Source organism: Zalophus californianus, chromosome 3 (assembly GCF_009762305.2).
Source record: "Zalophus californianus isolate mZalCal1 chromosome 3, mZalCal1.pri.v2, whole genome shotgun sequence".
NCBI classification, from domain to species: Eukaryota; Metazoa; Chordata; class Mammalia; order Carnivora; family Otariidae; genus Zalophus; species Zalophus californianus.
Genome location: NC_045597.1, coordinates 183507633 through 183528634, shown reverse-complemented (window position 1 = coordinate 183528634; position 21002 = coordinate 183507633). Strand labels below are relative to the sequence as shown.

The 21002-nt window shown below is 43.2% G+C and overlaps 1 protein-coding gene across 11 annotated transcripts in view; it reads left to right on the top strand.

Annotated features, from left to right (window-relative positions):
* Positions 1-21002, top strand: part of COL4A4 (collagen type IV alpha 4 chain) — a 124606-nt gene that overhangs the window by 88896 nt on the left and 14708 nt on the right. For 9 of the 11 annotated variants that reach the window (XM_027589925.2, XM_027589927.2, XM_027589926.2 and 6 more), the window contains 10 exons: positions 1180-1254; positions 5327-5434; positions 6035-6142; positions 11728-11799; positions 12988-13116; positions 13207-13320; positions 14570-14725; positions 16846-16953; positions 18043-18051; positions 20723-20848. In XM_027589925.2, the coding sequence (XP_027445726.2) occupies positions 1180-1254; positions 5327-5434; positions 6035-6142; positions 11728-11799; positions 12988-13116; positions 13207-13320; positions 14570-14725; positions 16846-16953; positions 18043-18051; positions 20723-20848 (1005 nt within the window). Of the gene's footprint in view, positions 1-1179; positions 1255-5326; positions 5435-6034; positions 6143-11727; positions 11800-12987; positions 13117-13206; positions 13321-14569; positions 14726-16845; positions 16954-18042; positions 18052-19213; positions 19267-20722; positions 20849-21002 lie in introns of those variants that run through there. The other 2 variants (XM_027589936.2, XM_027589929.2) reach the window with 2 other exon arrangements.

Here is a 21002-nt window from a genome sequence, read left to right as displayed (position 1 = left end):
TGACGTTCTTCATTCTTGCATCTGGCCATGTTTGCAAGGAACTGAAATGCACTCGTGGCCCCTGGAGTAAAAGCGGTCTCACGAAGTCCACCCTAAGGCTAATGAAACCCAGCCCTTGGGAGAAACCCATGGTTTCTCTCTTGAGACTGTTCTGCTTTTCTTTGTGGGCTGGCTTTTCCTTACCTGCCAACTGGCTTCATCACCAGTATCCTTTCTGGATCTTTCTGGATATGTCTGGGTTGCAAACATGCTCTGCATCAAAGCATCATGATAACGACGTCGTGATGATCCTTTTGGTCTCTGCCTCAATAACCAACGAACTCAAACTCTTGCTTTTTATCCCAACTTGTCAAGGAAAGACTTGTTGACCCGAGATGGCCCAGATTTCTACCCCTCCAAACCACAGCGATGAGTAGGGTCAGGTGGAAGAGAAACTTCCACAAATGTAGGTGGGGCCCCTTTGAAAGGGGTGTGGGTGGGAAGCTATAGTAAATCATACCTAAGTGACTCTTACTCTCTCTTATAACCCCATCTGTTGTCTTGCCCGGCCCTGCCACACCATTTTGAGACCCCCATTTATAACTGGCCCCAGCTCGAAGTCCTGTGTCGGGAGGAGCACAGCCACAATGGAGCACAGCCCTGTGGCACTGCAGGAACCATTGCCTGCCGTGGCCTGTGAACACGTGGTCTCTTGTGAAGTCATCAACAAAGTGTGCCTTTGTAATTTTGTTTTTACAAGGACACTGAGTTGAACTTCCTTGCAGAGGGCTTAAAATGTGACTACAGCAGCTAAAACAGGGGCAATTTCTGCTTTTTGTTTCTAAAACACCATATAAGAATATAGTCAATCAGTACTAAGTAATTTCTTAAATAGATACCTAAATTTGAAACTATTTTTGGGAACTTAAAAACTCAAACTTATTAAGATCTGTAGTTTCTTATGATTGTTATGAACTATAAAAATGGTGTGTGTGTGTGTGTGTGTGTGTGTGTGTTTAAATCACATCTTGCCTCTATGTTTCCATTTGTTTTTATATAGGAAAAAAAGCATTTTTTCAAAAACTCTTCTGTAATATTCAAAGATAAATTATAAAGACAAATATGACAGTTATTAAGTCATGTGTATGAAACAAAATTAAATTCTCTTAAATAATGTTATGTGCATTTTATCACTTACAGGAGACAAAGGTGATCCTGCAAGTCAGTTTGGCTTACCTGGTCCAAAGGGTGAACCAGGTAGCCTTGGATGTCCAGGTATAGCCACATGTTTTTCTTATTAAAACAAAAAAGAATAGGGGCGACTGGTTGGCTCAGTCAGTTGAGTGTCTGCGTCTTGGTCTCACCCAGGTCTTGAGCTCAGGGTCATGAATTTGGGCTCCATGTTGGGCATGGAGCCTACTTAAAAAGCAAACAAACAAAACAAAACAGGATAAATTTAGTTTGAAAAATAGAGCAATTACTTTGTACTCCTAACCGACAATAATTATATCAATATTTTCTTCCCCCCTTTACACACTAAGATACATCCTGAGGGATTATGTATAAATGCTGCTACCACATCCTTGGCCTAGAAGGACATCAGGATTATATGCCAGGGATTCTCAGGCTTTTTCCACCGTGGCTCACATGACCTATGATGTTGACATAACAATTCATTCCCCTTGGCATGCCCAGATTTTGACATGGTCGGAAATGATTATTACAAGCAACTAAAAGCTGAACTATTTCACAGTCTCTAGAATTATAAATGATACATTAGCAGTAACCATTCACACTGACCACAGCCTCAGGTTGTCATTCCTGCCCTTTCTTTCCTACTCAGAAAATCATATGTGAATGCCAGTGAGGCGTGCCATTGTGGAGCTATCATTGAATATCTCATTTACTAAATATCTAATTTACTAAAAACCAAACCAAAAAAAGAAAAGGAAAATTTCACCACCAACAATGAATCTAAATTGTTCAAAATGGTACTTTGTTTATCAGTGATGATTGACATGTAATCCCTCAGAACGGATTAGATGTACCTGTGATCTTTTGCCTTCTGCTCAAGGCTGCGGCTGGCTCCAGTACATGACCCACCGTTGATGAAATATACATGCCTTTTAGCTTAGTAATTTTACTTGTAAGAATTTATCTGAAGTCAATTATCAGACAAATGTATAAAGATACATGCACAGGAATATTCATTGCATGGAAAGAACAAATACCATTCACAAATGATAGATTAGAGAAGTACTCACGATCTCATTCAGCTGGTAGTGGATAGGTTTCGATGGGTCCCTTGTAAGTTAAAATATCTCCTATTAATAGTTTTGTGCATTTTTTAAATTTATGTATTTGAGAGAGCGAGGGAGAGTGGGAGGAGGGGCAGAGGGAGAGGGAGAGAGAGAATCTCAGGCAGACTGCCCACTGGGCTTGGAGCCCCACTCGGGGCTGGATCCCAGGACCCTGACATCATGACCTGAGCTGAAATCAAGAGTCAGCCACCCAACTGACTGAGCCACCCAGGTGCCTGTCGTTTTGTGCATTATCTTAAAATTATCTTCGACATTAGTCATGTTTCATTACATACAACAGAAAGATTAATATATGAGCAGACGTATTATCGGAAATTTTTGTTTGTTTTTATGCCATAAGATTGCTAAAATAGAAGTCCAGCAGAAAAACAAGCTATTACAATGGCAAGAACTTTCCCACTCTCTTTCATATTGGTCTTTTCCCTCTGACATGGTCAAATAGATTTAGATAATATAGTATTTTAACTAAAATGTGCAGCTGAAGTGTACATTTGGAGGGGAAAATAGTTTTGAGCTTAACATTATGGGGGTTCATAATAAGTACCAGAGTGAGAAAGAAGCCTCAAGAAGGGAAACCAGTGGTTCAAAGTCAATCTCCATTATTACTGTCCATTTGGTCTTGGGCAAGTTGCTTATCATCTTTGAGCTCAGTTTCCTTACCTGTAAACTTGCCCCATGCATAATTATAGGATTGTTCTGAGGATCAAATAAGATGCCTTGAAAGCAGGGGATAAACTGAAAATTCCACCTTTACTGATATTTTTATGTAAACCATTAAGATAGTAAGATTTTATAAGCTGAAACTAGTCCAAAATGGAGGCCTTTGGTATTACCTAGTATTTTAAGTGAAAAATTATAAATCTGAGTTATTTTACACTTAGGCTAACTTTTTCAAGAAAATTTGCCTTAGCCTAATTTCCCTGGTGTCCTGCAGTTATCACCATTTAATCTGTTCCCTTTCTCATATGCCATAGCTTTAGCTTAAAATTTCCAAATTACATCATATGTTATTCACCAGCACAGAATTTACCTAAATACACAAGTTCCATTGACTGGGAAAAGCTGCGTTGATTGAATTTCAATGAGCCCAACGAGAAGGCATAGAGCTGCTGCCTGTCTCAGGGGATTTTAAATGATTGTACTGGGTTTAGTTCTACCCCCCCCACCACCCCATTCAATTCAGCGAGAAAATTCGGCACAGATTAACTCGGAAGCTCTGTTCTTAACACAGGTGCGACTGGGGAGGCAAGCCTCAGTCTTTCCATTTGGAAATGAGAATAACACTGTTGTACCTTTACTGCAGGAGTGTTTTCAGGATAAATAAAATAACACACAGTGAGGCTCATAGATCTTAAATCTGATCAGGGACGAGGTACAGACTAACACAGGCTTGTTTCATGTGTGTTCTTTTTTTTTTCTTAATTTTATTTATTTATTTGACAGAGAGAGACACAGCGAGAGAGGGAACACAAGCAGGGGGAGTGGGAGAGGGAGAAGCAGGCTTCCCACAGAGCAGGGAGCCCGATGCGGGGCTCGATCCCAGGACTCTGGGATCATGACCTGGGCTGAAGGCAGATGCTCAACGACTGAGCCACCCAGGCGCCCCATTTCATGTGTGTTCTAATAAATAATGACTGTGCCTCCCACCACGGGTTTGTAAATCCAGAGGCATATATTTTATTTGCAGATTCAACTGGCTAATTTCAGCCCACACTATTGGGTTATCCTGTAAATCTGAATTGTATTAAAGTAATACATTGTAAATAAACAAGGGGAAATAGTCATCTTCTCTAGTAATCAAATGTAACTAAAGGAAGTCTGAGTTATTTTCTTCTTACTGAATTAGCAGGAAAACAAACCAACAAACTCTCAAGTCCCCAGTGAGAACAGGGCATGTACTTACAGTTGCGGTAACTAGTTACACGCAGTGGTGTGAGTTAGGGCAGCACTTACCCAAACCACCTAGCCACCTCTGTCAAGAACAGAATGGTCTATTCTGAAAGACTAAACAGCAGCTGAACTGTTCTCGTCAGCAAGTCTCTGTCCTGAGATAGAGACTGTAGTAGATTGTTTCCTTTAACTTAAGGGATGTAGCCACCAGATGCAATGTGTTTCTGGAATGAGAGCCAGTGTGGAGAAACCAGCTGTGAAGGACATTAAGGGCCCAAGGGGGGGAAACTCAAGTATGGAATGAGAATGGGATGATATTAACAATTGGTATTAATTTTCTTGGCTGCGATGATGTTATTTTGGCCATGTAGAAAAATGGTTTTTTCAGGCATACCTCCTGAAGTATTTAGGGATTGAATTCCATGATGCCTGTGATTTACTTTAAAATACTTCAGCAGCTTAAAATGCATAAAAATGAACCAAAATATAACCTAGAAATTCTATGCCTAGGAATTTTTCCTAAGGAAATAATTTGAGAAAAATGGATTAAAAATATATAAAGATCATTATGCATAACAGCAAAGAGAAATAACTTGAATGGCTAATAGAGAAAATTAGGTTAATTAATTTAATTAAGATTAACCCAATAAGCTATCAGCCGGTCATTTCAAAACAACAATTAGAGGGGTGCCTGGGTGGCTCAGTCGGTTAAACATTTGACTCTTGATCTCAGCTCAGGTCTTGTTCTCAGGGTTGTGAGTTCAAGCCCTGTGTTGGGCTCCATGCTGGGCATGGAGCCTACTTTAATAATAATAATAAGAAGAAGAAGAAGAAGAAGAAGAAAACAATAGCAAATTTGGAAAATTACTTATAATACGATGCTAATTTAAAAAATCAGAATATAAAATTGTGGGTCTTATTTGCACATTGTTATACACATGAGAAGTTCTATTAAGGTGGTAGGATTAAAGGTGTTCTGTATTCTTCCTTAGTGTTATCTTTTCAACAAAAAAATTGTAAATGTAAACAAGTACTACTAAAAAATAATGTCAGGTGCTGAAGCTGGAGGTTTTATAGATGCCCCGCCTCAAAGACCAATCCACAATTACTCAGATGTTTGATTCTTCTTTCTTTAGGACATCCCGGAGCACCCGGGGAGCAGGGCTTGCCCGGTGTTCAGGGGCCCACGGGACCACCAGGAAGGCCAGGACTACCTGGTACCTCTGGACCACCAGGGTGTCCAGGTATTTTGAAAGGAGCCTGGAAACTTCCAGAGCACTCATCTATCTTCTAGTTTATCAGAAAGAGCCAACCTTCGCTTAGACTGCCACTTCCCAGACCTGTGACTTTGGACAAGTCACTCACACTTACTGTTCCTCACCCATAGGGTGGAGCCAGTCCAGTCCCAGTGGGTTGGTCTGGGAGTAAACCAAGACAACACCTGTTAGGAGCCTAGCAAGGTGCCAGGCACAAACTGAGGGGCTGACAGATAAAAGCTCCTTTCCATCCCTCCTTAATCCCCCTGCTACTCAGATGCTGGTCTTCTTTTCTCCTTTAGACTTAAGGCACATATCACACTGACAGCACAACATGTTAATGGCTCCTCGTCTTGCTGATTCAGAATACAGTGAAAGTTTAAGATTATAAATGGCGGCTGTAATCTCTCCAAAGTGATTTGCTGCATCTGAGGTTAAGTGTGCTTTTCTCTCTAGAGTTAGGAGGTCTAGGGGAAAAAAGTGATGACAATGTTCCCAATTACCCATCTGTTAAGCACAGATGACCTTCCCCATTAAGGTAACTCCTATCTCATCTGGGTGTCTGCAGAACCTCTGTCTCATCCTCAGGTAATCAAGGGGTGCCTGGGCTGCAGGGACCTCCAGGAGAAATGGGGGATCCTGGGCCAAGAGGCATGATGGGAGATCCAGGGGCACCAGGTCTTCCAGGAAAAAAAGGTGAGTGGAAAGGAAACCCCACCCATGAGGGCAAATCGACAGCACCTTTCTTGCGCTGCATGTCACCTCGGTTGGTCATGGCTCCTTCCTCTTTCCCACATGTGCATTAACTCCTTCCTCTTCTTTCTCACTAGGAGCTTCAGGCAGCGCATCTAGGCTCTCCACCCACCTTCTACCAAAATATGGTGCTGCCTTTGTTGAGAACATTTCCCCCGGTGTTTTCCATAATGTTCAGGCCACTTCACTTACTCTCTCCTTGGATAGTTGAGCTCCTATTATGTTCCAAATTGTGTGTTAGACACTAGGTGTACAATTCTGAAGAGCATAGACATTGTTCTTGCCTTCATGGATCTCACAGTGTAGTCGTGGAGACGTATTAAAAACATACGTGTAAATAAATCTACATTTACCAATTGTGATAAGTGGAAGGAAAAGAATAAAAATGCTATGGAGAAAGAGTTACCAATATTCTTTATCTTTGTTAGATTAAAAAAACATTTTTTCCTGGTTAAATTTTTTGTCTTTTGGGTAATAGTAAACTGGTTATAAGTTTGGTTACAATAATACCATATATCCTATCGTATGTCATATTTATTTGTTGTGAACAAAGCTTCATGCCCCTCCATTCCTCCATAGTCCTTACTCCTCTTCAGTCCATTTCTTCCATTTTAGAAAAAAAAAAAAGTTTTTCCTGGGTCCTTTGTACATACTTCTAGCATAGCACCTATGTCCTATACATTTGTATGTTTAGAAGTCTTTCTCACCAAGTAGAATATGCTTTTTATATCCTTGGCACCCAGTGGATACCCAGTAAATCTCCTGGATGGTTATTGTAAGTATTTTTAAATTTGTGAATAAATTAATAGAGGACTGGACAAGTAGAAGAATGGACAACTGAGCTAGTAGCTATGAAGTTGAGGGTCTCTGCTTGAATAAGCAGATGAAGGGTCAAGCCTTACTTAGTAGATTTCTATAAGTAAGCTCCACTATCTCCTCCTTCCTCCCTTTAGCTTCTGCTAGTTGACTCATCCATGTACTAAATTTTGGCCAAATGGAAATTACCTCCACTCGGAAGAGTTGGAAACCCCTCCTTTGGGCTTAATTGTTTTATTGTTTTGAAAGTCCAAATTAAAATTTTCCATGCTTTCATCTCTTCCCTCACCAAATAGCTTTCAAATAATGTCTGTTTTCCAACACGCAGTACTGTGGTATGTGTGACATGGTACTGTTCTGCAGAGAGGGAGGCTCTTTATTTTGGAGCGCTGGTACCTTATGTATTTCCACGTGCCCAAATATTACTTGGCTTCTGGTACCCATACCTAAACAAGACATCTTTGTACTGTTCTTCTCCCTCTTCATTGGCATTTAATGCAAAGTCCAGTGATTTGTGATAAATTTAGGATCTCAAGCAATGCCATAATTTTTTTATGTTAAAAATTTATCTAGTGACTGTGGCTGTTTGCTGTCCCTGGAAAATCCCTGTAGCCTCGGTGGGGTGTCCTTGGACACTTTTTTGAGTGTCTGGAAGCTGAAATTGGTAAAAACCCAAAAGAAAACTTTTCCATTATTAACCACTCCTACTGCATTTCCCCTTCATCTCACCCTCCTAGTTTAATAAAAATAGCAAGGATTTTCAAACCTCCCAGTGCCATAACAATAGACACTCAGTTTGACTAAAATGACTAGACTCAGGCTGCTATTGTTGATTTGTCCTGCCCTTGAATTAGTTTGCATTTATCACATAATTTCACTATGATATGTTATTTAAAAACTAATAGCCAATGACATTGATTAATAGAATTACTCGAAAAATAATCTCCAACCACATCGGAATTCTGTGCTATAAAATAATGAGTTTGTCAAGAGAAGGTGAGGCAATGACTCTGTCAACCCAAATATTCACCCCAGCACACAGACGGATGCTGTAATGGTGCTTCCTGGCCATGCAGTGACACTGTGTCTCTGCAAACTGCCCAATGAACGACAGGTCTTTAAAAACCAAACCAAACCAAACCAAACCATGAATACATTCCTAAAAATGAAAACGTCCACAATATAAATCCATTGTTGCAGTTTATCATGCTGATATAAAAATGAACTGCACTCCAGCAGAAACACTTTGATCTGAGAAACTAAATATTTGAAGTATGTTCTAAATAAGTCAAGGGGACTGATTATCTTGTTTGAACAAACCAGCTGTTGAACTCCAAAGTTGTTTGCTCTGCTGGAATGGGCCATATGGATTCTGAGTCCTGCTTGTGTTCAGTCAGATTTAAACTCTAACTTAAACATATGCTAAAAATGGCTTGATTTGTAGATTTAAGTTAATTTCAAGCACATATGCCCTCTAAAGGGAAGACACTCGGTTCTTCGTTGGGCGTTCATGAGATTGGAATAATGAAAACCTAAAGACAACTGTCTGCTCCGTGGCAACAACCATAACGATGTGGATTGGGGTGTTTTGGCTGGTGGCAAGCAAAATGTTTCCTCAGAAATAAAGGCACCTCGAAATGTCATTTATCTGGAAAGAAATGCCATGCATGTTACAGCTGTGGAAATCATGGGAATGTTCTCCCCTCTTCTCCACTGAGAGGAGTGTCCTTCCGGCCCTGCCCCCACAGCACTTACCGCTCCTGAAGTAATTGCCCATTTGTTCTGTCAGGTCAGGGACTGCTTCTCTCGTGCTCTCCATTGTCTTGTCAGCAGCTGTCCCCGAGGACATTTAGGGACAGAAGCTCTGGGGCTTAGGAGACCATGTCTTTATACTCTTGTGCCTCTCCTCAGTAGGCACTCATGTAGTTTCTGAACTAAAAATCATAGATATCTTATTTCAGAATCTGTTTTGATACATTTTCAACTGTGTTCGACCATTACCTGTAGTTACATGGGTCCCTTTCCCATCGGCTTTCACGTTCAGGTGACCAGCTGTCCGGGTTTGCCTGGGACGGAGGAGTGCCTCAGGATGCCAGAACTGGGCAAGTCCCCCATGCACGGGGACGAGATGGTCACCCCATTAAAGTATAAACCTGTCAAAGGCCACCGGGGATAGAGTAGCATTTTCAGGCTTTAGGACAAAAGAAAACCTCAGTGAGAACCCAGTCTCTGAGTGGGCTGGCTCACTGGGATGGAGGCTGTGATTCCCATTAGGGCTGGAGCAGGAGTTTTGATTCTCTGACTGGGGGGAGCATGCCCTGTCCCATGAGCATAGGGAGGTGCAGCCTTACGTGAAGGGTGTTAAGCAGGAGGACGGCCAGAGAAGTGAATAAAAAAATCCTCATTACCAAGGAATGTGCTTTGTTAGCCTAATTGCCTCTCATCTGCACTGTATATATTTTATGCATGAACAACTTTCTGATTTAGAGATGGGATTGATAAAAAGCTTTCAGTAAAAAGGAAAAATTGCCCTTAAAATCCTACCCAGATGTAGCCGCATTCGATTTAGAAAGATAACATTGGGTCAGATAAGGGTCGGCCAGTTCAACAATGGTGAGGGCCTGGGCCTGTGACAGCCCGGGATCTGGATGCGTTGATGGGACAATGGAGAGTTGGCAGAAGCTGAGACATTCCACCCCAGCTAAGTCCCCCAAGCCATCAATCTTGGTGGCTTCAGCTGGAGATCAAACACATTGAAATAGCAAAGTGTTCTCAAAAAATTTACTATCATTTCAGATAGATTGCAATAAATATCCAGATTTGGCAGATGAAGAAGGTCTGTGTGTTCTTTTGGTGCAAACTTGAAACACTGGCTCATTAAGAGGAAAGAGGATTGAAAAGTAAACTCAGCCAGAACTGTGAAAAGTGGTTAGGAAATAAGAGCTTTAGGAAGAATAAGGGTGCATTACCATTTTTTGGGGGGGTGGTGGAGATGAGAGAATATAGCTCATTTGCACCAATCTAAAGTTTGAGTTTAAAAATAGAATAACTGTCCGTTTCAAGTACTGATAATAAATAGAGAGGAACTAGCTTAGTGTTCTCTCTTTTAGTAAGAGGCCCACAGAGGACTTGCATTAACGAATAGATAATAATTAGCACTTAAATTATTTATACACAAATGGATGCCTCTAACTTAATCAAATCTTATTCCTCCCCTAAATCTACCAAAGAACATGTGACATGCAAATAGACATTGTACCCCCTCCTTCTGACAGCTTTCTCTCCACCCATTCCCAGTGGTAAATTTTCTCCTTCACTCATTCATGCATCCACTCACCCATTCAACCAACACATACTGAACACCGACTGTGTGTCAGGAGACATGCGAAATGGGGGCATGGACTAATAAGACTTAATCTTGCGCTCAGTTAATTTACCCAAGTAATCCAGTCACCCAAAGACTTGCTTGTTGCATGGTGTGGGACAGGCACCAGCAGAAGGGCATCGGGGAGCTCTGTGGGTAGCTGAGGGCCATTTGATGTTTGCTAAGGCATTACGATTGCAAAGGACAGGGATGTGGCCCTAAACTGAGTGACAGGCTGGCTGGCTCTCAGCCTCCGATAAAGATCCACTAATGAATTTGGAAGGTCATCAGGTTTGGCCAGGGGCTGGAGAGAAGATTCTTTCCCCCAAATCAGTGAGACGAGACATGTATGAATCACCTGGCAGAGGACTCAGCTCCCGGAAATGTTCTGTATGTCTCCGTCGTCTGCCTTCTTCCTTTCCTCCCTCTCTCCTTCCCTCTTTCTGGCCCTTGTTTCCTTCTTCTACTCCCTCCCTATAAATCTATACACTTATATAAGTATCTATATGTTATAAATGTATAGATACTTTAAGCATCTATATATTTATGACTCTATAGATTGATAGGTGTTCAGTGTTCACGTAAAGTCAGGCTGGTAGATATCTCCTTGGAGGACTAAACTGATGCCTGGCAGAAAGAGATCATACCTAATTACAGAGACTGGAATGTTCAGTGATCGTTATGAAATAAATTTAGTTTCAGTAAAGAGACATCAGAGTTTGTTTTGAAAGAAGTAGTGGCAAAGAAATAGCGCCAACCAAAGTTGCCCTGCAAGCTTCTTCTTTCTGAGTAGTATGGTACTTGAAGAAAAGTTAGGTAGGCCATGTATTCCCCAGTTTGTCACAGACCCCCACCTGTCCTTATTGTTTTACTACATTTACTTGACTAGATTCCGAGGAAATTAATATCTACACACCATGGTGGAGTGGACAGGTCCTGAGCCTGGGAGGAAGGAGGCCTGGGTTTGCTCTAGTCCAATCTCTTTTCTCTCGTCTAGGATGAGTTCATTGTCATAGAACCGAAGGTCCCTTCCTACACCAAGATTCAGTAATTCTAGATTGTATGTGGATAGAGAGAGAGATGGTCATAAACCAAGAGAAGTATGTTAAAAGCAAAGAAATGTGTTAAGCTGTCTTGCAGAAAATGTCCGTCAAATGAATGTGTTAAGTAATAACCACTGGCATGGATTTAGCCTTGATAATGACATCTAGATAGTCATGGCTCCCGCCTGGAGAATCTGTCAGTGGCCATCAGCGAATTGTCCCTTGGGTGGTGCCTGTGCCCGGTGGCCGGTGAACTTCAACACTGGGTCTTCCCTGGTGGGTCACAGGCCTGTGATGTGTTTCAGGTCCCTCCGGGTCACCTGGTCTGAACGGCTTGCATGGTTTAAAGGGTCAGAAAGGAGCCAAAGGCGCTTCAGGTAAGAGAAAATCCTTTGCGAAAGATTGAACTGCAGTCAGCAGACTCAGATACTGCTGGTATTCCTTCACTACACAGGATTTGGGGTGCCAAACTAAGAAATTGGCTTAACTGAGAGACACAGTATTGGACTGTTCTTAGTACTGAAGATGACTTCTCTAAAAAGGACCCCTGAGAAAACCCAATTTAAGAAGGAATAGCTGGGTACCAGTGACTTCTGTTGATGTTGCTTGGGATTATCTCTCTGCTAAAAATATTCTGAATAATTGCTTAGGTGGAACTCGATTTTTAAATGTTACAAATAACAGATAGTTGGGAGGTTTTTTCTTTTTGGTATTAAGTATAGTGATGGCAAGTACGACCACGTGGATCTAGTGAGTAGTTTTTGCGCCCCCAATAGGCTGCTGCTTAAACAAATGACCTGAACAAGTTGCTGTCATCTTTGCTATCCCAAACAGGCTAATCACCAACAACCGCATTGGGGCTTGTTGTGGTATTTTAATGTAGTGCTCGTTTTTTTGCTTTAGTGTCTCAGAAAAACAGCCCCCAACCAGACAGGGCAGATGGACTCAGACACCCTCAAGAGGTTTGAGGGTGTTTGGGCAGAGGGTTGGATTGTCGCACCGCCGGGCTTGACGCAGTTGCTGGAGAGAGACAGAATCTTGATACAGTGTGGAAGGCCAAGAATTAATTTAGGTCACATTGGATTCATTTTAGGGGCTCCTCCACATAGCCTGATAAAATGTGTGCCTCCCCCAAGAAACCAGTGATGTTCTCCCGTTTCAGTGTGACCCGCAATGGTTATTTACATGCCAGTTTCCACCTTAAATTTCAAACCAGTGTATTCATAATTCCTTATGGCTGGATCTCATTTGGTTTCACTCTGGGGTAGAGGTTGGAACGTTCATACGCTGTTGTTTTTTTGGTTTTGTTTTAACCGGGGAAATAACCATAAAACAAGCCTATGGCTGACCTGCGGCTGACCTGCGGTGTGGTGGGGCGAAAGAGGGTATGTAACGGCCGACCCAGGGAGAGTTTAAAGCCTTGGGGCCACCACTGCAGCAGGTGGTCAGTCTCAGCACAACCTGCTGGGTCCCTGTCACCCCGTCTGGAAGCAGTTCTTTTCCAGGAGCCACAACAGGGACAAACAGGGAGAAGACGCAGTACTAATGCTGTTTCCCTCGCCAAGGTTTGCACGACGTGGGCCCACCTGGTCCAGTGGGCGTACCCGGGCTGAAAGGGGAGACGGGAGACCCAGGGAGCCCGGGAATTTCTCCCCCAGGCCTTTCTGGAGGAAGAGGTCCCCCCGGCTTCCCAGGTAAGATGCAGCATGCTTTGCCCCTCTTAATAACTAAATCAGAACCTTCCAAATGTGAGGAGGCTGACATCTGAACACGTCCCTCCCCAGGGAGACCTGGATCCCCTGGTCCTGCAGGTGCCGTAGGAAGAGCTCCTAAAGGGGACATTCCTGACCCAGGTCCCCCCGGAGATCAGGGACCTCCTGGCCCCGACGGTCCAAGAGGTATGAGAAAATCCTGGCAAAGGATGGTGACACTCCCTTCCTTAGATGCTGCCAGCTCCGGAGGGACGTCGGACGGGAGAATGGCAGAGCTGAAGCCCCTTAGCAGCCCTGCCAGGCGGGCGGATGGGGAAGGCGGGAGTGTGGGTGGTGCAGGGATGTCAGGCCCAGCCCGGGCCGGGGCTCTCGGGCACCAGCTCTCTGGGGATGCTCTCTGACCCTCAGCGGGCCTCTGCGGACGCTGGCGCCAGCGCGGTGCTGAGCATGAGGGTGCAGAAGCCTCCGGCCGGAGGGAATCTCAGGCTGCCTGGTGGTCTCCGGCACCGGCCATGAGAACCACCGCCCACCCCCTCCCGCCCCCCCCCCCCCCCCCCCCCCGCCGCCCCAGCCAGTGTGACTGTGCTGGGACTTGGCACACACACACACACACACACACACACACACACACACACACACAGAGTCTCTTCAAGTGCTGCTCCCAGTACATGTCGTTCCTCTTGGCACTTGGCAGGGATGAAGCCCAGCAAGGCAGTATTTCACAGAGTGGGGTCTGACCGGAGCCGCCCGGGGCCTGGGGCCCGGTGGTGCCGCGGGCTTTTGCAAAGGGCAGACGATCATGTTGCTAATAGCTCCCAGAGCTCCTTCAGACAGACCCAACCCACTGCCTTTATAGCTTTAGGGTTTTGGTCAGGGTGGGCTAAAAGATTATGGGATTCTGTTTGATGCTGGGAAAAATTAAAATGCTCAAAAATACCCTAGGCAGTGTAGAAGCTAAGTAGGAGTAGAATTTGGGCTCATTTCCTGGGTGTAGACCCCTGTTTTCAAATAGGATTAAATATTTAATTAAGTGAATATTCCTTTTCCATCAGCCAGATTTTGCTCAAAAGCCTGTCATCTATGTGTGTGTTCGCCTGTCCATCCATCCTTCTACCTATCATATTAAAGCAGTGGGATGACTATGCAGAGAAAAGCCGTAAACCCCTGCTTCCAAAAGGGCTGGCTTGGAAGGGAAGGAAGGCTTTCTGTAGGCTCATTTGTCTAACAGTTACTAACACCATTTCCACCGTCTCCCAGCGTGGGGGCTCCGTGAGACAATCCCTGTTTCACTTCTGATATTGGTGACTCTTTTATTCTTCTGATTCCCTCCATCTCTTGCTTGCATTCAGTTACTTTTCTTAAGGAGCTCTCAGGTAGACTGCAGTCACCTTTGTCTTTGACTGAAAGAAACTTTTTGCCTCCTCCCTGTGGTTAGGAGTGCCCGGGCCCCCAGGACCCCCTGGGAGTGTCGACCTTCTGAAAGGGGAACCAGGAGACTGCGGTCTGCCGGGGCCTCCTGGTCCCCCGGGCATGCTCGGCCCTCCAGGACAAAAAGGCTTCCCAGGATGTGATGGAAAAGATGGCCAGAAAGGTAGGAAAGCACCTTGTTCCTTAAGTAGTGCCTGAAGACTTTTGTTATCTTGCCCTTCAGGGTCTGGGGTTCTGCACCCCTGGGAGGTAACTTCATTTCCTATGGTTGTAGTCACTGCATTTCCAAAGGCCCTGACTTTCCCAAAGAGTCCTCAAGTTTGGGGAACAGTTGGACAAGTGAAAAGAAGAAACACAAGCTCATCTTCAGCCCCTAATAACATACTTTAGATAATCTTCTAGACCAGAACTAACAACAGAAATAAAACACAAGCTATGCACGTAATGAAAAGGCATGGTAGCCCCATTTTAAAAAGTAAAAAGAAATAAGTGACATGAACTTTCATATTTCCCTTAACAGAATATATTCAAATATTCTGCATTAGCTTATCATCGTTGATATAAATTACAAGTGCAATGACCAGGGCTGTTTTACAAACTAGTCCCTCTCCCAGCTAAGACACTCCTCCTCCGCGGCTTTGAAGCCTGGTTCGAGTCTCATGCATACAGGACAACCCAGTTTGGACGTGCCAATTTCAAGTGTTGAGTAGCCACAATGCGGTTCGTGGCTTCTGTACTGGACAGTTCAATTTTAGACTGCTGACCTTGCTCTTTTATTTTCATGAGAGAGTCTCCTTATTGGATTCCCCCAATTTTTAAAGCCAAAATATTTTTTAATTCACTTTTGCCTCACTGCTAATATTTGGGGGTGTTAGCTTTTGGTCACCAGGTTTCAGAGAATTATTCAGTTCATAGAACTTTTTTGTTGAAAATGGACCAATAGTTACCATTTTATTCCTTACGTCATAGATAAGGAAGCTGGATAGAGAAGCAACTGTCAAAGTCAGCCCAATAACTGGCACTCTGCCTGACTTCTGAACCGAATGTGAAATAAAGCAAAAGATTAGGGCAAAATGAAGATCAAAATTACCACAAGGCTGCCATGACTACAGTGCAAATGGCATCCCTGTAATGGTGCAGTGCACTACCTGCACAACAGTACACAACAACCCTCTTCAACTTTATTAGCAATAAAATCAATTTTAGAGAACGTGGTTTATATTTGCAGGTATGTGGGCTTCCAATTATCGAACCCCAGAATTGGATAAACATGCAAGCATGCTGGTCACCAAAGGGAAGGAGGAGGCTAGCTATATAACCTTGTTCCTTTCCCAAATAGACACTCCTTCTTCCCAGTTGCTACTCTGGAGAATGAACCTCCACCTGGAAATATTCTTCAGGGTTGGGAAAATAGTATGCAGTATAAGTAACAGCGACCAAGAAAAGGATATACAAGGACTTAGAAGTATTGATGAAACCACTAAGCATGCTCCTTAACTCCCATTCCAGTGGGCATATGGTCCAAAGAGTGTTTACCTGTGGAAAGGAGGAGGGATTTTCTTCGTTTTACCTTTTCAGACTTAAACTGGGAAATATTTGGTCTAGTCCACAAACATTTATTAGGTACCTGCAGGAATATAACAGAGAGCAGGTTTAAACAGTCCCCACTCATACTCGGTGTAGAGTTTCATCGTGGAAGACAGACATTCACACTAAAGGACCCATCAATAGGAACTGAGGCAGGTGCTCCGGGTAAGGGACACTCTTCTGTGACAGCACATCAAGAGCAAGTGGAGTTGGGTTGGGGTCCCAGAGAGGGTTTCCCCAAGGAAGTGAGGCTTGGTAGGCATAGAAGAAGAGAAGGAACCGCACGCGTGAGGCGCTGAGTGCATGGCGGGGCTGAAACAGGAGATTGTGAGGAAGAGAGGCAGGAGCTCAGGACCAGGAGGCACATCGTCCCACATGGCCAAGCCCGTCCCCTATTTTCCCTTCACTCCCAGTCCTCTGTCTCCAGAGAAAGTTCAGGGTGACAGGGCTTTTCATTCTATTTTAGTCTTGTCTTGATCATGAAACCATTTTCCTTACTCCTTTTGGCAGACTCTTGTGTTTCCTTCAGACAGAAGCAGCTCTTAGCTTTACGGAAAAAGTGAGAGGCTCCTCTGGATTCTAAGGCTGGCTTTGCCCTGAATTTTGTTGGGGGTGAATCTCTGAGTTCAGTCCACCTGACTGTCACTGTCTTGATATTGCTCGATTCCAGTGCCCCTGTCTTTATGTTCTTTTTAGGACCAAAAGGATTCCCAGGGCTGCGGGGGCCAGAAGGACTTCCTGGGCTCCCCGGGGAGAAGGGTTTACCTGGCATTCCAGGCAGACAGGGGCACCCCGGTCTTCCAGGTAAGCTCCTCATGCCTAATGATCTCACCCAGCAGCCTACAGACAGCCTTTTGTTTCAATATTTACTGTGAGGGTCGACTTGAAGCAAGTCTCAAATTGCCTGCAATTCCTAATGAGTTAAGCTGTATTTATTTCAGGCCTCACTACACAACCTTATGTTTGGTAAACTTATTTAATAAAATTAAATAAAAATATTTATTATTAGAATGAGTAAGTTTGCAGATTAGGAGCTGATTTTACAGAAACATTTCTGAGTTAAATAAATCTGTGTTTCCCTCACACAAGAGGCAAAGGCTGATTTGATTACTGTATGGGAGGACCATATTCACTTCTCTCCCTGAATTCCCACTGATTTTCCTAGATGTTTTATTTAACTTTTTTTGTAAAACACATTAGTTCCTACAAAGACAAAAAGGCTGTTCAATTTAAGCTCAGTCGACAGCATGTTTTCAACATAGGGTCAAAATAAGCCAATGAGAAGTTGGAAGGGCAAACAGACATGTGTATTTGAGATTGGCAGAAGTAATATCTTTTGAGATCCTAAACCAATATTACGGTAATGTGGTGTCAGTTCAGAATATTTTGCAATCTCCTAAATTAGTGCTTTAGTCCAAAGAATAAATAAATTGCACTGCTTTATGATGGATCAGAGAACGACACGACAAACAGCTTATACTTGGATTCGTCTCATGTTTCCTTTCTGTGCATAACCTATAAAACTTGGCTAAATAATATGAAATTTTCAGAAGCCTGCCTATAGAACAGAATTTCTATATATGTAAAGTTAGGGTGTATTTGCTGTAAGAAATCAACTCATTTTATATTGTACAAGAGAGCTTCATTTTGCGTTTTTCTAGATGTGAAAGCTCTATTATTAAGTCAGAGCTGTTCTTGTCAGTAACATTGATGTGGACTTAGTTATGTAAATAAGATGCTGTCATTTTGCTCATCACTGATGCCATCCTCAGGTTATTATGTATATTCTCAAATAACCCATGTCACCTTCGTCCTAACTGACAAATTTAAAATCTCTTTCCACCATACGAAAATCGTTGTGTGGCTTCAATTTTTGACTTTGGATCGCTCCAGGTCCCAGAGGTAAGCGCTTTTATAAAATTAGTAATTTCCTCTAAATCTGGCTTCTATTTATTTCTATACTAGCCTTTTTCACTGTACTTGTGAGTTATACTTTTTACATTTTCATAGATGGGATGCTGTAATTATATGAGGTGTCAGTGCCCTTACTTCCTCATTACAGATATGGTAACCACATATTAGAGCATTCTAAAGCCGAGTCTCATTATAGGTTGTCAGGGTGGAGTAGACACTCAGCTTATATAATTTCAATTCAGGCACAGAGTGTGAGTGTTTTCTCTGTCAAATGCTACAGCACATACCCATGTACATTTCTTTTATAAATTCTACAATATAAATACATAGAACATCCCTAAGATAAGTATCAACAACCTGAAAAGATGGGTCCTTCACACCCAGTAAGGGGCTGTGACAAGGTTCTCCCATAACATCGAAGTCCATTTCCAAGGAACAAATTTCTTTGCGTGTTACAATGAAAATGCTGTTATTCTTTTCAACTAAGTATTCACCACAATGCAGAAACAACATATTATTTCATGTCTGGGGTTTCCAAAGAGACTAAAAAGAGTTTCTTAAAAGAAAAAAAGAAACTCAATGAGTGTACACATTTTTGTTCTTTCCAGGCATCTCTTTATTAACCCTAATGAAAATTTGCCCTGATTGCAGGGTCCTTACACAAGAGACACTTTGGCCCCTTTCATTCAGCTTCTGGTTTATTAAAAAGTAAAGAAAAGCAAAATCAGAATTTAAAAAGAATCCTACTATTTTAAATGTTTCTATTTAAAAATTACAGTTGCAGGATGCCTGGGTGGCTCAGTTGGGTAGGTGTGTGCCTTAGGCTCAGGTCATGATCCTGGGGTCCTGGGATCGAGTCCCGCATCAGGCTCTTTGCTTGGTGGGGAGCCTGCTTCTCCTTCTGCCTGCCACTCCCCCTGCTCATGTGTGCTCTTTCTCTGCCAAATAAATAAATAAAATCTTTTAAAAAATAAAAATAAAAATTAGTTTCATATTTAATGTTTCCACTTCCGTCCTTTTAGTGTCTCTCTGTGTTTGCATATATAAACTCATTTGAAGATAACATTAGAATCCTAACTATGAAGCACCAGCCAAATGCCTACCTTCCCCCCCCGCCCCGTTCCCTTACCTGCTTCCTTTGCTCCACCAGAATCCACAAGGTGATTCAGGGAAAATAGGAAATATTCATATGCATCTCCCTCAAGTCACCGAGAGTGGAAAAGCCACATTTTACATTAAACTGTATGTACTGTAAAAATAAACGTATTTTTATACAATATTTTATAAGAGATTAAATTCCAAACAGCTGACAAGGGTTCAAGTCTGTTTTTTTTTTTTTTAAAGATTTATTTATTTATTTGAGAGCAAGAGAGAGAGGATGAGATGGAGGAGAGAGAGAGAGAGAGAGAGAGAGAGACTCCTCAAGCAGGCTCCCCACTGAGCGTGGAGCCAGATGCGGGACTCGATCTCAGGACCCTGAAATCATGACCTGAGCTGAAATCAAGAGCCGGACGCTCAACCAACTGAGCCACATGGGTGCCCTGGGTTTGAGTCTGTTTTGCACAGACATACTAACTACTGTGTCGCCTACGTTGTCACTATGGCCAGATTTTCTACAGTTTTCTTGCTGCCTAGTCACTGCTGTTCTTACACTTACTTTGCACATTTGCATGAATTTTAAGAAAACCACAACTGATAAGCAGTGTGTTTTTAAAATATGTTGTATTTCTTGAAATTCATCATGCGGATGTGAAGAGTTCTGTAGGCCTTATGGTGTCCTGGTTACGGGCACAGGTTTGGACCCAGGCCATCTTTGATTTAATCTAGACTCTGCCACGTGTTAACTCTGTGACCTTAGATATGTCACTTATTTACCTGAGCCTGGGTTTTCTTACCTGTAATACTCTAATAATAGCAGCACATTCACATGCAGCCTTGTTGGGAGCCTTTCATTGTAAAGCACTTAGCATGGGACCTGGTACGTGATAAGGCATTCAAGAAGTGTTAGCTGTTATCATTATTGGTTAGTGTTATTATGATTTCTTTTCCCTTGTGGAGTATTTGCAGGGTGACTGAATGAAGCTTTAGGAAAAAATATCTTAAAAGATGTGAACATAACCAAGAAGGAAAAACACACAAACCTTTAGAGCAGTGATTCTCCAGTAAGAGCTGCAGATCCGCACCGTTAGCCTCACCCGGGAACAAGTTACACTATCCCAGACCTATGTGCTCAGAAGCTCTGGGCTCTGACCAGCCGGCCAGATGATTGTGATGCGCTAAAGTCAGAACTAGAGCTTCTTAGCGCTGAACAGTGAGAGAGCCCTGGCCGACACTGGAGTCATCCGGGGAGCTCGCCCACTGCTACCCGTGACCGGCGCCCGAAGACCGGAAACCAGTGAGGGTCGCCAAACTACTGCTGCCCCAACCAGCCTTCACTGTTCTGTTCTTGTCTGGCTTCCTCTGAGATCTCACTCACTCACTCACTCACTCAGTCGTGTATTTAACACAGTGCTTTCTACAAGTTTCTCACGCGCCCCCCAGTGAACAGAAGTCCCGTTTTCATGGAGCTTATTTTGGGCTGTTGAACACTGTGGAGGGGGCAGAAGGAGCTTGTTCGTAAGGTTGGAATCTGTCACACAAGTGGTGATTGCGATTTCAGGTGAACCAGGGCCACCTGCTGATGCGGAGTCCTGCCCCCGAATCCCTGGGCTCCCTGGGGCACCGGGCCCGAGAGGACCAGAAGGGGCCTTGGGGGCCCCTGGAGCAAGAGGGCCCCCAGGACCAGGTATGAGGCTCATGCCGGTTGTTCATTATCTGCATCAGGTGCTGCTGGAAGGAAAATCTAGGTGTCTTGCTATGTAGATTTTAGCACGGAGCCGAAACACCTCGTGAGTAGGAAGCAATGTAATCTCCTTCCTCTTACACACTTTTCTACATTT